Source organism: Hyperoodon ampullatus (assembly GCF_949752795.1).
Source record: "Hyperoodon ampullatus genome assembly, chromosome: 20".
Classification (NCBI taxonomy): Eukaryota; Metazoa; Chordata; class Mammalia; order Artiodactyla; family Ziphiidae; genus Hyperoodon; species Hyperoodon ampullatus.
Window position 1 is genome coordinate 24,782,455 of NC_136933.1, and position 16,339 is coordinate 24,798,793.

Genomic DNA, 16,339 nt, shown 5'->3' on the forward strand with positions numbered 1-16,339 from the left:
TTTGTTTCCTGGCTGAATTTCACTCCCATCCCCCCCTGGAAACACCGTGGTCTAAGCGGCTAATCCACGAACTGAGACGTGGAGACGGGAGCCCCAGGTCAGGGGAGGGTGGCCTTTGTGCTTTCAGTCTCAGGGCAGCTGCACTAGGGTTTCCTCTGCCTGCAATCCTCACACCCCACTCTTTTTATTTCTTTGAATGAGCGGATTTACTTATTTCCCGATGGCCTCTCCCACTGGAACGTGAGCCCCCAGAGGCAGGGGCAGCGCCTGTATCCAGACTGGTCTTGGTAGTGTCTTCAGCACTGACTGCCTGGCCCAGAGGAGGTCCTCAAATATTTTATTTATTTGTTTGTTTATTTGTTTGTTTTACATGCTGCAAGAATAAATGAGCTGGAGGTTATCCGGTCCCTTCCCCACCACAGAGGAATTTCCTCCCTGTAGCCCAGGTGAGAATCACCTCGTTAACACCTCGGAGATGGGGAGGATCCTGCCTCACAGAGCAGCCTGTCCCGTTCCATCTTCTGTTATGTTTCAGTGGGATATGAAGAACCGTCTCTCCATAATTGTTCATGATTGTTCTTGAGAGCTTCATTAACTTGACTGCTCCCTGGAAGGAAAGTTCTAGGTCACCCATATCCCGCCTCCTGGGATGAGGCCCCAGGCAAGTCTCTAGCCCTTTCTGGACCTTTGTGCCTTTGTGCAAACTGGAGCAGCTTATTTCAGTACACTGAGGACAGCCATCAATCCTAAGGGATTCTGAACATTTGTCAAAGTTGAGAAAGAATTCATCTTCTTGTTTCATGTACGATGCTGGAAAATGCTGCAGAAGGGACATCTAACCCGACTCCTGTGCTCACTTTGGTGTGTCGGGATTGGGGTGCTGTGTCTCTGATCCCCTGTTGAGAGACATCGTAAAGGACCTTCTCCAATCCTGGACTAGAAATGTGATGGGCAGCTGGTTCACAGATTAGAATCTTCCAGGGCAGTGGCTCCACTTTAGGAACCTGCATGTCCTTCCTGCTCCAGGCGGGCACATCAGGTCCTGCCTCTGGCTGTGGGTACAGGAGCCCGGTGGCCCTGGGGACAGGAGCAGCCCTGGGAATGGGGGGCGTGGTCTCTCCTCCTGGCCTGTGAGGCCCTGCAGTGAGGGTCCTGTTCTGCAGAAGCATGCATTCAGGTGTGGCTTCAATCAAAAACACAAACAAAGGGCTTCCCTGGTGGCGCAGTGGTTAAGAATCTGCCTGCCAATGCAGGGGACACAGGTTCAAGCCCTGGTCCGGGAAGATCCCACATGCCTCAGAGCAATTAAGCCCGTGCACCAAAACTGCTGAGCCTGAGCTCTAGAGTCCGTGAGCCACAACTGCTGAGCCTGTGAGCCACCACTACTGAAGCCCACGCGCCTACAGCCCGTGCTCTGCAACAAGGGAAGCCACTGCAGTGAGAAGTCTGCACACCGCAGCGAAGAGTAGCCCCCGCTCGCCACAACTAGAGAAAGCCCCGCACAGCAACGAAGACCCAATGCAGCCAAAAATAAATAAATTAAATAAATAAATTTATTTTAAAAAAACCCACCACAAACAAGATGACACCTCGAAGGTCAGCCCCATGGTGGCTGTTTTGTCTTGGAATTGGCAGGAGTTGTCATGCCTGGTGCTGCTTTGTCTTTGTGGTTTAAATGACAGTGAAGACAGCTCAGCTCTAGACAAAAACAAAAAACAAACAAAAACAAAAACAAAAAACAACACCTCCTGGACACTAAGATTTTGCGCTTTACCCCAAGTCCTTAACAAGGATGGAGAAAATCTCAGAATGAAATCCAGAGCTTCCTGAGATACCCCATCTCCCCTCAGTACCTATGGGCACAGCCTCAGCCTCGTCAGTTTACTTCACCCAGTGAACCAGCCTCTACCTTGCAAAGGAATCTGAGGGAAAGTCTTCTGCCAAGTCCCAACTGAGTCCCTGTGACACTCAAGAACCTGGGCCAGGTTCTTGTGTAGGTTAAGGAAGCCCGAGAATAATAAAGATTATAGGGAAACAGTCTACCTTTCTTTACAAGGTCTTGTTTTGCATCTCTGAAATCTCAGATTCAGCTATTACAATGAGGTCCTGTTGTAGAAAGAGCTGGCCTTTTATCACCACTTAAAATCTAATTAATCCATATTGAAGCACAAAGATTTCTGTTGTATTTTAGGGTGAGGGGTCATAGAGCCCTCTTTGTTCATCCTTAGACTTATATAATCATCAAGCATTGGGGATATAATTTTACCAAGCAAATTGGAAGGTAACAGATCAAATCCTTATCAGAAAGCCTAACTCATAGTTTTAACAGAGTCCTTCGTCCTTTACATGAAACATTATATTCAAGAAGAACAAAAACGCATTTCAGAGCGCCCAAAGGGTTAACGACCAAAACTTATATTCCCCAGGCAGCATCGAACCAAGATCGTCACACTACTGTCCACCACAAGACAGCAGCTCCTATAGAGGTGGCAAGGGTCCTAAGATTTGTTGCGATGGCTTTAGTCTTTAGAGTAGCAATGCAATTCGTTGGAATTTTGCTATCTCTGCTGGGATGGGTTTTATCCATTATTACGACTTTTTTGCCACACTGGAAAAACCTCAACCTGGACTTAAATGAAATGGAAAACTGGACCGTGGGACTCTGGCAGGCCTGCGTCACCCAAGAGGAAGTGGGGATGCAATGCAAGGACTTCGATTCTTTCCTGGCTTTGCCTGCTGAGCTCAGGATCTCCAGGATTTTAATGTTCCTCTCAAACGGCCTGGGATTCCTGGGCCTGCTGGTCTCGGGGTTTGGCCTGGACTGCTTGAGAATTGGAGAGAGACAGCAGGATGTCAAGAAGCAGCTGTTAATCCTGGGAGGAATTCTGTTCTGGACAGCAGGCGTCACAGCCCTTGTTCCTGTCTCTTGGGTCGCCCACAGGACAGTCCAGGAGTTCTGGGATGAGACCATCCCTGAGATTGTGCCCAGGTGGGAGTTTGGGGAGGCCCTCTTTATCGGCTGGTTTGCTGGATTTTCTCTCCTGCTCGGAGGGTGTCTGCTAAACTGGGCTGCCTGCGGGACCCAGGTTCCCCTGGCTTCCGGCCACTATGCAGTGGCAGAAATGCAAACTCAGTGTTCATACCTGGAAAATGGAACTGCCAATCCTTCAGTGTAAGACTTTGATGAGACCAGAGAGGTGTATCTCCCTATATTGACTGTGATGGTCTACATGATAAAGGGTTCTTTGTTATGTAACTATATTTGTGATGCTCACATTTTCTCATTAAATACATTAAATAATGACTTTTCTATCCTAGATACCCCATTCCCCCAAAACCTGGAGAAGTAAGAAAGAGGCAAATCTTATATCTAAAAGAAAATTATTGTGGTAAGCATTACATAGGTATGAACAGAACAAAATTTCATTCATCTGGCTATTTAAATCAAAATTTGGTGGCGGTTGTCCAAGAGAGCACTATGAAGCTTTACTGTGTTCATTTGATATTAGAAATGTTTTTTTGGTTTTGCTGGTAGCTGAAATTGATCATTAGTTCCTGTTTCCTAAAGAAAAAAACCTAACAATCTGAAATCCTTTAAGAATTCTGCACTAGCAAAACCACATGCTAAGCCTATCCAAAGTGCTATTTCCACAACAATGATTTGGTCTTTCTTGAACAGAGGTGGTTTGTGTCTAGGAAATTGCTAGGAAGCCTGTGCTGCAGGACTTTATGAGGCTGAAGGTTTTCAGTACACTGTGAAATTCTCAGATTTAAAATACTGGCCAATCTCTTCTCGTCTCTTCCCTCAAAAGCTTCGTACTTTAAAAAGATAAACAATTCCAAAAATATTTTGCTTGATATCCAGCTCATCTGCCCTAATAAAAATTTTCCTTTGTTCAGTTAAAAGTTACACGCATGGGGATGAACCAACAGAGGCATTGATTCTAACCTACGCAGTCCTACTGCTTAATTTTTCCACAGCATAGAAAGCATATTTAAGCAAAGAAACAAAAAATAGCGAGTACTTATGTCCCTGTGTGTGAAGCTGTCAGGAAGGCGTGGAAGTACACAGACTTGATGTTTAGTTCAGAATCGTTTCATATGTTATTGGGTATTTGTAGCCTAAGAGATTTAAAAAAAAAAAGAAACACCTGATTTAAGGTCTACAGAAGAGATTCCTGAGATTGATTTATTTGGTTAAGAAATACTTTTCTTGAACCTGTTTTTTTTTTTTTTTTTATTAGTTTCTGCTTTATAACAAAGTGAATCAGTCATACATATACATCTGTTCCCACATCCCCTCCCTCATGCATCTCCCTCCCTCCCACCCTCCCCATCCCACCCCTCCAGGCGGTCACAAAGCACCGAGCTGATCTCCCTGTGCTCTGCGGCTGCTTCCCACTATCTATCTACCTTACGTTTGGTAGTGTATATATGTCCATGCCTCTCTTTCCCTTTGTCACAGCTTACCCTTCCCCTTCCCCATATCCTCAAGCCCATTCTCAAGTAGGTCTGTGTCTTTATTCCCGCTTGAACCTGTTTTTAAAAATGATAACACCCAGTTATAACCACAGTATGCGTATTGAAATGAGACCTCTTAACAGATGAAAATCTGATAGGTGCAATTAGTAAGATATAAAGTAGCAGGAGTTGAACCAAACTGTCCATTAAACATCTTGCACGGAGACTTCTTAATTCTTTGACTTGACAGAAAGGTCGGGGACAACGTGAAAGCCATTTATACTTTAACAAGGAGAGGATTCTTACGACTTAATGTTATTTCGGGGACAAGCTGCCTACTACAACATGCAGCCCGTAGGACGTGAACGTGATCTTGGCCACACCTTGTCATTACTGGTTTGCAGAATTACTTCCCTATCCTTTTCTGAAAACTATTCAACATAGAATTAAACGATAGCAACTCTGGCAAGAATCCTCCTATATACACAATGAAAAAATAGTTCTGAGCTCTGCAGGTGATAACACAAGTGTCACACTTCTTTTCATAGCCACTGAAAGGCAGAGGTTGGTCTGGCTAAGGTCACAGGATTTTATAATGGCTTTAGTATTTAGAGCTGTGGCACAATTAGCGAGAATTTCACTATCTTTGCTGGGATGGGTTTTATCCTGTCTTACAAACTACCTGCCACGTGGAAAAATCTCAACCTGGACTTAAATGAAATGGAAAACTTGACCATGGGACTCTGGCAGACCTGCGTCACCCAAGAGGAAGTGGGGATGCAATGCAAGGACTTCGATTCTTTCCTGGCTTTGCCTGCTGAGCTCAGGATCTCCAGGATTTTAATGTTCCTCTCAAACGGCCTGGGATTCCTGGGCCTGCTGGTCTCGGGGTTTGGCCTGGACTGCTTGAGAATTGGAGAGAGACAGCAGGATGTCAAGAAGCAGCTGTTAATCCTGGGAGGAATTCTGTTCTGGACAGCAGGCGTCACAGCCCTTGTTCCTGTCTCTTGGGTCGCCCACAGGACAGTCCAGGAGTTTTGGGATGAGACCATCCCCGAGATTGTGCCCAGGTGGGAGTTTGGGGAGGTCCTCTTTATCAGCTGGTTTGCTGGATTTTCTCTCCTGCTTGGAGGGTGTCTGCTAAACTGGGCCGCCCGCAGGACCCAGATTCCCCTGGCTTCCGGTGACTATGCAGTGGCAGAAACGCCGCCACACCGTCTACACCTGGAGATGAAAACCACTCACCTGAAACTAAGCCAGAAGGGATCAGCGGTGCCCTCAGATGATTTGGTAGGATTTCCTATTACACAGTAACCCATTCACTATGCTTTCGATTTTCTAAAATGCATTTTCCCTTCGCTTCTGAAACTGTCATTTCTTTCTAAGATGGTAAACCACTTTTATCTTCTACTCTGAGACCAAAACCAATCAAGACTTAACAGTAATCATACTCATTACTGGGGATGAGTTTTCTCAATTTTAAAATAGATTCAGCGATTGCACAGAACCGGCAGATAAAACATTGTGTTAGTACCTCCACATCTTTTGAAGGTGTTATTTAATAAAGATGAATCATCTGGCAATTGGAAATGTCACTGCTCATCATTGACTTCTTTCAAGTGTTTGAGATCACCTATTACACTGAAACTGAAGTCTGGCTGCTTATTTTTTTTAAAAGGTATGACATCTGATTATATTTTAAAAATTGCTGGCTCTCTGAAAGTTTGAGAGGTGCACATGGGGGACACATCATCTCTTTTTAAATTGGAGACTTCAGTGCCTCTATGGAGACTTTTCCATTCATTCATGTCTTCTTTATTGTGTCAGAAGCAGAGGAGGGCAGTCTTGTGTTTTAAAGATTCATGTAAAATCTACCGCACCAACGTGCTTTTGCTTGTGTCCTGTGCTCTGCAGTAGATGGTGCAGCCACAAGGGGACTGTGGGTCGGGACTGGGGGGCGTGGGGAGATCCCCCCACCCCCTTTTTAAAAAAAAAATCAGCAATATATATGGTCCAACCAAGAACTATTCACAGCAAGCTGCTGGCTTGGGGAATTCTTTTTTTTTTTTTTTTAATTTGTTTATTTTATTGGTTTTTGGCTGCATTGGTTCTTCGTTGCTGTGCGCGGGCTTTCTCTAGTTGCGGCGAGCGGGGGCTACTCTTCGTTTTGGTGCGTGAGCTTCTCATTGCGGTGGCTTCTCTTGTTGCGGAGCACGGGCTCTAGGCGCGTGGGCTTCAGCAGTTGTGGCACGGGGGCTTAGTAGTTGTGGCTCACGGGCTCTAGAGCGCAGGCTCAGTAGTTGTGGTGCACAGGCTTAGTTGCTCCGCGGCACGTGGGATCTTCCTGGACCAGGGCTCAAACCCGTGTCCCCTGCATTGGCAGGTGGATTCTTAACCACTGCGCCACCAGGGAAGCCACCAAACTTGGGGAATTCTTCATGAAAGACTTTATATTTGTTTGGTATATAGTTCAAGTAAACTTTTCTGTTTGCGCCAGTCAGGGAAATTCACTGAACAATAAATGACACTGAAATAAAATATTAGGTAATATGTATCTTTGTTTAAAAAAAAAACACTGAATTTTTTTCCACCCATAAACACATGAAAAGTGCAGAAACCAGAGTTAATCTATGTGATGTATTTGCATACTTTTACAAACAAGACAAATTAAAACAGAAACATATTCAGAATTTAACCTGATTAAATATTTAGTTCAGTCCTGAGCTTTTGATATTTAATACAATATAAAGTAATAGCAAAAAAAAGATTTTAAATTTATTTGATTTGCATGCTACAGAGATTCAGCTAAACTTTGTTCATTTGGCTAGCAATATTTTTTTGTACCTGTAACACTTAGATTCTGATATACAAAATTGTAATAACATACTGATAATTCAAACTTGAGAACTAAATATTACATTCTTTTTACCCTGTGAAGAATAAATTCTACCTTTAAAAAATAGTACTTATAATATTAAAATTCATGTTGTCCATATGGTTTTGTAAGCAAGTTATTAAAATGTTTTGTCACTGTGAATCATTTGGGTTAGTACAAATATGACAGGATTGTTAAAAGCTGCCTATAAATACATAACACTATTGCTGATTTTTAAAGAGTGAAAAAGGATTATATTAAGTTTGTCTCTCATGTTAGAAATGAGCAAATGCTGTAAAATAAAACCAAAAGCATCTTGGTCACAACTGCTAACTACCAGCCTGAGACAGATTTTATTCTTTTACGCTTGTCTGAAACTCTTTGTCGTACAAAAAGTTAACAGCTAATCTGATGGAATTTATAAAGCTGTAAATATTCCAATATAGCCTCTTCTGTGTCAAACATTTAAGATGGCCAGAACCGAACTATATATTAAACAGAACATAAATAAGACCGTAAATAAATAAATGAAGAAAATAAAATCGTACGGTACAACCACACATAATCCTATAAACATTTTCATGGTCAAACTAAGAAGCTGAAAACAGCTGACCTTCATTTAACTCTACATTAAATAAACTTCTGTTTTTCACATTTGACCTCGGCAAGGATGAACGGTGCTCTCCCTCCAGTTCTCCTTGGTCACCTAACAGGATGAACTGGGCCGCCTGCAAGGACTGTGCTCAGGCAATTCACGAGGCTGGTTTTTGTTCAAAGTAGTGTCGCGTCCAGTTATTCCTTCAAGGACTTTTGTATATAAATGGTGGGACACTTAGGAAAAAGTCATTACAGTTCTAGGCTCAGAAGTGGCTTGATCTGAATTTTGATTCTGATAAAATGAACCTTCCAAAACATGTGTAATTACTTTCAAATAAATATTCTCACCAGTGAGGATTCTAGCTTAGGGATAGAACTTGTGTTTCTTTTTTTTAAGGGGCCCATTCCTTTAAGATGATGTTTTCATCTCTAAAAAAAAATTGATTTCACTTGTTACATAAGATGGCTCACCAAACCTTGCCTCCTCCAGGATTACAGACCGAGTAATATGGATGATTTAACTTGCATAAAACTCTTTCTTTTAAAAGCCTTTTATGCTGGCAGAGCTAACCTGGGGATTTGTTTCTTTTAAGAAGTGCTTGGGTTGGGTAAGCTAAAATTCTCCACTGGAGGAAACTTTAGTCAGTTTCCATCTTGTTTGTCTGGAATATATATATATATATATTTTTACAAACGACTCAGCTTTTACTTCAAATGAATAATCTCCCCAGGCACTCTCTTCTCTTTGCCTCCCAACTGCTTACCACAAGTTATAGATAGGATTCCCTAAAAATGACGGCTGCAAAGTAATTTCTAGTAAATGTCAGAAATCTGTTTACTGAAGTATTTAAAAAATTTTTGGCAACCTTGATTCAATCAAGATACCCTTTCCTCTGTTCCTGGTTTCAGCAAGTGATGCTCATGTGTTTCCCTCCACAGTACCAGCACTGTCTGTCCTCAGCACCCTGGGCCCCTACCTTCACCCACTGGGTACCATCCTCACACCTAGGACGAAGCATGACTGGCGCAAGCCAGACACTCACGTCTGAACACTGATGCACAGTCAGGTTGAGTGAGAAGCAGCAGCTGCTCACTGACCTGCTGATTTTAGTGTATTTCAGGGGAACTGGCTTTCTCCTTTCATCTCCCTACCCTTAAAGTCCTAAATCACGGGATCTGTAGTGTGGCTGGGAGCACTGCTCCTTTGCATTCTTGCCTTCTTGCACTCAGCACTTTGTTTTTGTTTTCTTTAGACAAATGGAAAAGGACAAAAAAAGGCAGTTGTTTTAAGGAAACAAAGTGTTCCAACAGAGGTGATGGAAATGAACGCAGCACCTGTTTCAGGTGGACCCGGGACTCTGCACTGAAGCTCATGCTCAAGTTCAACCTCACGCTGAACGAGCTGCCCTCTAGCACCAAGTATCACCTGGCGCCACTGCCAGCTTCATAGTCGCCCATGCGAAAACAAAGGAAAAGCGAAAACCGCCTGCTGCTAAACTGAGTTATTTCTCAACAGTCGGTTCAATAGGACACACGCCGGGTCCCGCCTCTATTCCATTTTTACCAAATAAAGCCCATTGGCAATACACGTATACTGCACATCTGTGTACCAGATGATCCTGTTTTGGTTATCTGATTTTTTTTTTCTTTTTTAAACATGTAAGAATTACATTCAAGGTACTTTACAAATTAACATGTTGAAAATCTGATGTGAAATAAAAGCTCTTTAAGAATTGACAGTTATATTACAAAAAACCCCCCAACACAAAAAACAAAACCCCAAACAAGAAAACGTTCAGTCTTTTGCCCTCCCAAAGAAATGAAGAGGTGAAAACACGATCTCGTCAGCGATGTAATCAGACGTCATCAGCCGGCAGGGACGGGATGCTGATCTTCGCTCTGGTGAAGTAGGCAATCTTCTCCCTAGAGCCGGGGTGAGAAATACACCGACTTCAATAGGATGTTGAAAATGCTCTATGCCCGTTAAAAATAGTCCCAAGAACGCCAGCGCTGTCTCCACAGGCCCGGATGGGAGATCTGGTCCTTAGCTAGAGCTCCATTTAAAATCAAGACTGTCTTCGCCTTTTTACGGAAGGACATGAAGGAGAACAGCAGCTCTGACCCACGGTATTTCCACAGCCATTTCCAACCTGAGACGGGTTTTAAACCACTGGGGCGGGGCTGTGGAGGGAGCGTGTCAGTCTAGGTCTGAGCATTTCTAGACCAGGAAGTACAGGATTCTAGGGGCCAGAATCCTCACAGGAAAGTACACAATCCGGGGAGAATTCCTTAAACTCAATACCATGCTAAGGTAAGGGCAAGATAATGAGCAATGGGTCCCAGAGCTCAGAGGAGGCAAGAGAAGGAGCCTGAGCGTCTTAAAGGCATCCCGACGCGGGGATAAGTGGGAACAACCCGAGAGGGAGAGGCTGAGAAAGAAGGGGCGGGAGGGTCTTCAGAGCTTAGGAGAGTGTCAAGAAAGTAAGCTTTTAGGGTTGTAGAGCCGCCAAGGGCAGGAGCAGTATGTCTAGCCTCTAAGAAGCCTTCACACCGAACAGTCTCCCCCCAACACAGGCTGCTGAGGGGCTTCCCCACGTGGGGACACGCTGGAAGCCCTAAGGAGGAATAAAGCACTGGCCCTCCTTCGAGAAACTGGGAGTGAGATGGTGCAGGAGCGTGGAGTTGTGATGCAAGAACTGAGGCGGAAAAGCTCTGCGTCTAAGGAAAGGAGAGAGAGGGAGGGAAGCGTGAAAACCCCGGGCAAGGTGGAAGGAGAGTTATTTTTGTGCTACAGCGTCCTTCCCGTTTGCTCAATTCTATGAGATAAAATTAAGAATTAAAGGGGTGAGTGAAAGTAGTCACGATGTCACTGAAGGCAGAACCCCAAACTGGGGTCTTTGCTTCGACACTTCCCGCAAGCGAATTACTTTGGCTCACGCGGTGCTTTTTAAACACACAAACTAGTTGTCAGTGTCTACGCTTGAGATATTTCACATACAGTTCCTGATTTCTACCTTCCCTCGGCAAATCGGAAGAGCAGGGAGCCCTGGGCTTTGAGAGAGCAGCTCAGGGAGAGTGTCCCAGGCCCCTGCACGCTTCCAGAGCAGCTGCCGTATCCCAGTCCATCTCCCTCTCCTTCATCACCTGCCTGGTGATATGCCTGGCTTTGGGTGCTAAGGGAGTGTTTATAAACATTTATTTCGGGTTTTAGCAGCAGCTGAGGTTGGATGACTTCTCCTCTGGACACTGTTTCTTGCACCAAAGGCACGAGAGGATTCCCCGCACCACCCTGCAGTTCTAGAAATCCAAGGAGCAGCATCCTCTGAAAGTTACAAGAGCAACCCTGGAGCTGAGTGGAGACAGGAAAAAGCTGACTCTTTACTATAAACCATCATGTTAAAGAGAGTCTGAGCCTGCCATGACCCGTCTCCTTCCCCCGCACCCGACTCACTCAGGACAGCAGGAACTCCCACTGCGTCCTCTGGCACCAAACCCATCCCTTCCTAACGAGCCCTCTCCACCCCATACCCCGTCTGCCCCGCACGCACGTCAGACATGCTCCTTGGGCTTCTCCCACTTCAGCTCAAGAGCCTCCTACAGACTCCTCCACAGCGCACGCACACACACACACACGCGCGCGCGCACACACACACGCACGCACACGCGCACACACACGCGCGCACGCACGCACACACACACACGCACACACGCACGCGCACGCACACACACACACACGCACGCACACCTCAGACCAATAAAACCACACCTCTCCTGTCGCCCCCTCTCACTTGACTGAAACTGTCCCTGGATGGTCACCAGTGGCCCCCAGCCTGGGGAATGTCTTTCAGTCCTTCTGTGCTGTTGCCTTCGACAGCATCCGTCACCCTCCCCGCTCAGCTCCAGGACCACGCTCCCCGGTTCTCCTCCTAGCTCGCCGGCCATCCCTTCTTAATCTCAGCGGTCTCCTGTCCTGGTCACCTTCTCACACTTTCCGGGATGTCAGACCCATGTTTGTTGTGGAACCACCACATGTGAGACGAAGACTCCCATTTTTATCCCCCATCTGATCCTTAATCCTGGCTTCAGGTGTTTATTTCTACTTATTTACTGACATGGCTTCCCAAGCTGGCCTCCGGGAACTGGTAGGCTGGTATGTCCCAAAGCAGAACTCTCCCCGCCCCCCAGCGTCCCTCCGTCCGCCCACCTCCCGTCACCCTCCTACCGCCTGCCTGGCCTCCCCTTTCCAGGGTCTGCCCGGCCGCTCTCCACAACGCCTCTAACGCCCTCACTCACTCCCGCGCTTGGAGACCCCTGCTGGTCCCCCACCACTCAACACACGGGGCCTTGTGTGGTCAACAGGCTCACCCGCTGGCACTGACCTTTAAGGCTCTGTGCCTCTGTCCCTGCGGGTCCCTCCTGCCCCGATGCCCTTTCCGAAACCACCACCCCTGGTGCCTGACACACGCACACCCATTCTTCCACCGTGTACGGCCTCTTAGACTCCCGTGCGCTCCCGCAGGCCCAGCGTCTGCCCTCACGGGACCCCGCCTGGCCTTCAGGGGGCTCCTTCCGCATGGCACTGCCCGCCCCCCTCACACAGACCGGAGCCTCCGTAAGGCCAGGGGCGCTTGCCCTTCTCTGGGTGCCCGGGCCCAGCCCCGTGCATGGCTCACGGGGCCTGAGGAACAGTCCAGGGAGGCAACAGCAAAACCCCGAAGACAGGTGACTTTTCTGTACCTTTTTGTTTTCTGCGTTAAGATTTCTCAATGAGATGTCTAACTGCTTCTAAGAGCTGGGGACACCCCGGGTGCCCGGGCCGCCGGGCTCAAACGGAGTCAGGACTGTGGCCGGAAGGGTCTGTGAGCTCAGGGGAACACACACATCGAACCGGAAGCAGAGGGCCTGGTGTCCCACATCCTAACACGTGCCACCTGCCAGCCGCCCTGCAGTGCAGGCCTGCGTGACTCAGCCACACGGGCACAGCCCCGCACGTCCCACGGGCGCCCACCTGAAGGACTGCACCTGCCGGGGCACCTTCCAGCCCTGCTCCCGGAGCCGGCACACGTCCTTGGAGACCTGCCTCAGCAGCTTCTCTGCGTTCAGGTCCTGCTTCTGCTCTTCTTTGGACTGTTCGGCCTGGTAAGGAAGTGAAAACACAGACCCCCCCCAGAACATTAATTAGAGATTCCCAAAGGTGTGCTCTAAGGCTTGAAAGACGCCGGGCTCAGGTCAGGAGGCCAGCCCAGCAGGACGACACCCATGCGTCCACCTCATGCCGACAGGGAGCAGCTACTGGGTCGGGGCAAGTGTGGTTTATTTTTGTTTGTTTGTTTTTTTGTGGTACGCGGGCCTCTGACTGTTGTGGCCCCTCCCGTTGTGGAGCACAGGCTCCGGACGCGCAGGCTCAGCGGCCATGGCTCACGGGCCCAGCCGCTCCACGGCATGTGGGATCTTCCAGGATCGGGGCACGAACCCGTGTCCCCTGCATCGGCAGGCAGACTCTCAACCACTGCGCCACCAGGGAAGCCCTGGGGCAAGTGTGTTTTAATGCATTGTAAACTTCTTACCACATAGGCGCTATGGGATCATCTTGTTACATCTGGAGCACCTGGTAACTGCCCCCTCTCCACCCACCAAAAAAGAAATTAAAAACCACTTACAGCACCATGTCCAAGAAATCTCTACTGTTAACAGTTTGGAGAATACACACTTTCAACCTCTTATTCATCTTTTCAACCCTTTTCTTTCTGTCTTAGCCCTTTGAAAAGCTGTTTACTGAAGTAGAATGGACATACCAAAAAAGTGCACACGGACGCGTGTGCAGCTCAAAGAGCTTCTTACAAAGTGACACTCTTCTCGAAACTACCAGACTGTGAACACCCCAGGGAGAGGACAGAGCACGTCCCAGTCTGGAAGTTTCCACAGAGGCTTCTACTCCCGGGAGGACGCGTTGTGAGTTGTGCTCAGCCTTTGGCAGGGAGGGGCGGGCGTGTGTATTGGGAGGGGACACTATTAATTTGAGTCAGGGGTTGGGGAGACTCCACTCATTTGGGCACCTTCTCCTCATGACCTTCCAAGTGGGGCGCTACGGTAATAGAATTTCCTGCTCAGTGGAGGCCACTGGTCATGGTGGGGCAGCTGGACCTGTGAAGGAAATGGGTGAGGAAATTTAGAATACTGGTGTTTGCAGCTTCAAGTCTTACAAGAGAGATCAGCTCGGGATCAGAACTAAGCAGTCGGCACAAAGAGATGGACGGAAAAGTGGCTTTGTTGACGGTGGTACCTGTAGCCTGCGGCAAGCTGGTGGTCCCATCACTGGGACCCTTCTGCACTTGAAAAAGCCGACTGCTGTGCTTGTGTTGTTAACACAGGCAGCTATAAACTTTAGAGTAACAGGCAAGGTCTTCCAGCTTAAGAGACAAGACAAAGACAAGAAAGAGTCTGACTGGTTCACAGCCGAACAGATACAAACAGCAATTCTACTACTAGAACTCTATTCGTGCTTTGGAAACGCTACTGAAACAGGAAAGGTGTCCCAAAATGTATAGGAGTGTTCACTTCCACAGTCTATGACTGAAATTTGGGAAAGTATCATTGGTAGAATAATGAAATAGTTATGATATATTTATGATTAAATAAATATGATATGATATATTCATAATGTGTATTACAAATGCCTTAGAACAATCCATTTCAGCAACATATACAAATATTTCATCTTACATGACTAGAATTAAGTGGGGAAAAAAATAAGTTGCAGAACAGTATGTCTTCAGACCCTAGTTTTCTGTAACTCTTCCAAATAACACTGACACATATACATGGCATAAAAAAGAGCTGGAAGGACATATAACAGTCAACAGAGGTCATCCCTGGGGAGTGGGACTCAGGGGCACTTCTATCAATACTTTTTGCTTTATATACTTCTGCATTATTTGGCTTTGTTACAACACGTTAGTTTTTTAACTAAAAAAAACTTTCTAAATTTTAAAATATTCTCAACACACAAAGTGCACTAAACTCAGTTTAAATTTGAAAGCAAAAATGCTTGTGGCACTTTTAGGAAAGATGACATTTTACAAAAACTATTTATTCAGCCAAGTACTGATGAAGATTCAGTTATACTCACACCGCTTTACGGAAAGCTACATAGCCTACAATGGGGCATAACCTGGTTAGTACTTTGCTAATAACACTCTACTGCAGTAACTTCTGACTTTTTTCACCACAAAGGATCCCTTTTCCAGATATTTTTTACTGCTTCCCTTTCCTCTCCTCGTTTTGAATGATTTTGTTTAGAAAAGTGGCCTATATTTAAGTAGCAGTTCTTTCTTGGTTCTTTTGTAATTGATGAGATAGGTGAGCTGTCACTCGGAGCTTCTGAATGTGTGTAATTCAAATTCAAAGGGGACAGATGTGATATTTCAGTTACTTTGTGAAGTCTTACCTTCAGCGAATGGATGATTTTTCACTAGGCGCCAGGTTGGGAACTACTGACTTAGTAGACACAAAGAAATGACTTCTACTACCATGATGTGGTACATCCAACTAGGAAACTAGTAATTCTACTGAAATGTTGCTGCTCTTCTAATTTTGGGGAACTTGTAAGATGAACAAACCAATCTTAAAATGGCCATCTCCTTACTGACTTGAACAAACGGAGAGATAAGGAAAAAACAGCGAAGGAAGGTACATGCCGGATATACTTAGGGGAGAAAACCTGGCCCGGTTTCCCCAAGAAAGCGTATTGTACCAGATCAGAGATACAACAGGCCCCCGGGATCCTGTTCAGTATTTTGTTCCCTTCCGTATGAATGGAAGTGTGGGGCCTATTTTATCCCCCTGTACACACTATTAAGATGGTCCCTCGAAGTAGCCTGCTGGCTGCTGCTGTTTCCAACTACCAGCATTTATGTGGTGGCTGCAGAGTCACTGTGAAACTTGGCTTTGTTCTGTGTGAAATAAGACCGACCACCAAGCAACACACGAAGAGCCTCCTCTGCCTGCTGAGGAAGGACACACTTTACTGCAGACTCCATTCGTCTCTGTGTGTGTGTTTTTTTTTTTTAAGAAGATGTTGGGGGTAGGAGTTTATTTATTTTTGCTGTGTTGGGTCTTTGTTTCTGTGCCAGGGCTTTCTCTAGTTGTGGCAAGCGGGGGCCACCCTTCATCGCGGTGTGCGGGCCTCTCACTGTCGCGGCCTCTCTTGTTGTGGAGCACAGGCTGCAGACGCGCAGGCTCAGTAGTTGTGGCTCACGGGCCTAGTTGCTCCACGGCATGTGGGATCCTCCTAGACCAGGGCTCGAACCCGTGTCCCCTGCATTAGCAGGCAGATTCTCAACCACTGCGCCACCAGGGAAGCCCCTGTCTCTGTGTTTATGTATTTATATCTGTACCTGGGTCTAT

The 16,339-nt window shown here is 46.4% G+C and overlaps 3 protein-coding genes across 3 annotated transcripts in view; 2 read left to right on the plus strand and 1 right to left on the minus strand.

Moving 5' to 3' along the window:
• Positions 1-2,384: 2,384 nt before the first annotated feature.
• LOC307068667 (putative claudin-24) lies at positions 2,385-3,176 on the plus strand (the record flags this gene model as incomplete). Its single annotated transcript, XM_079726661.1, has 1 exon — positions 2,385-3,176. The coding sequence occupies exon 1, from the start codon at positions 2,514-2,516 to the stop codon at positions 3,174-3,176; it is 663 nt and encodes a 220-aa protein (XP_079582787.1). The 5' UTR covers positions 2,385-2,513.
• A 1,880-nt stretch (positions 3,177-5,056) lies between these two features.
• Positions 5,057-9,383, plus strand: LOC307068593 (claudin-22-like; the record flags this gene model as incomplete). Its single annotated transcript, XM_079726546.1, is given in 3 exon segments — positions 5,057-5,147; positions 5,150-5,771; positions 9,278-9,383. Coding segments are annotated over 3 exon segments (819 nt in total).
• Positions 9,384-9,639: 256 nt separating this feature from the next.
• WWC2 (WW and C2 domain containing 2) overlaps positions 9,640-16,339 on the minus strand; it is a 144,789-nt gene continuing 138,089 nt past the window's right edge. The window contains exons 22-23 of the mRNA XM_079726726.1: positions 12,942-13,069; positions 9,640-9,856 (exon numbers count right to left, since the gene is read on the minus strand). Coding sequence (XP_079582852.1) covers positions 9,790-9,856; positions 12,942-13,069 — 195 coding nt within the window. The 3' untranslated portion in view covers positions 9,640-9,789. The remainder of the gene's footprint in view (positions 9,857-12,941; positions 13,070-16,339) is intronic.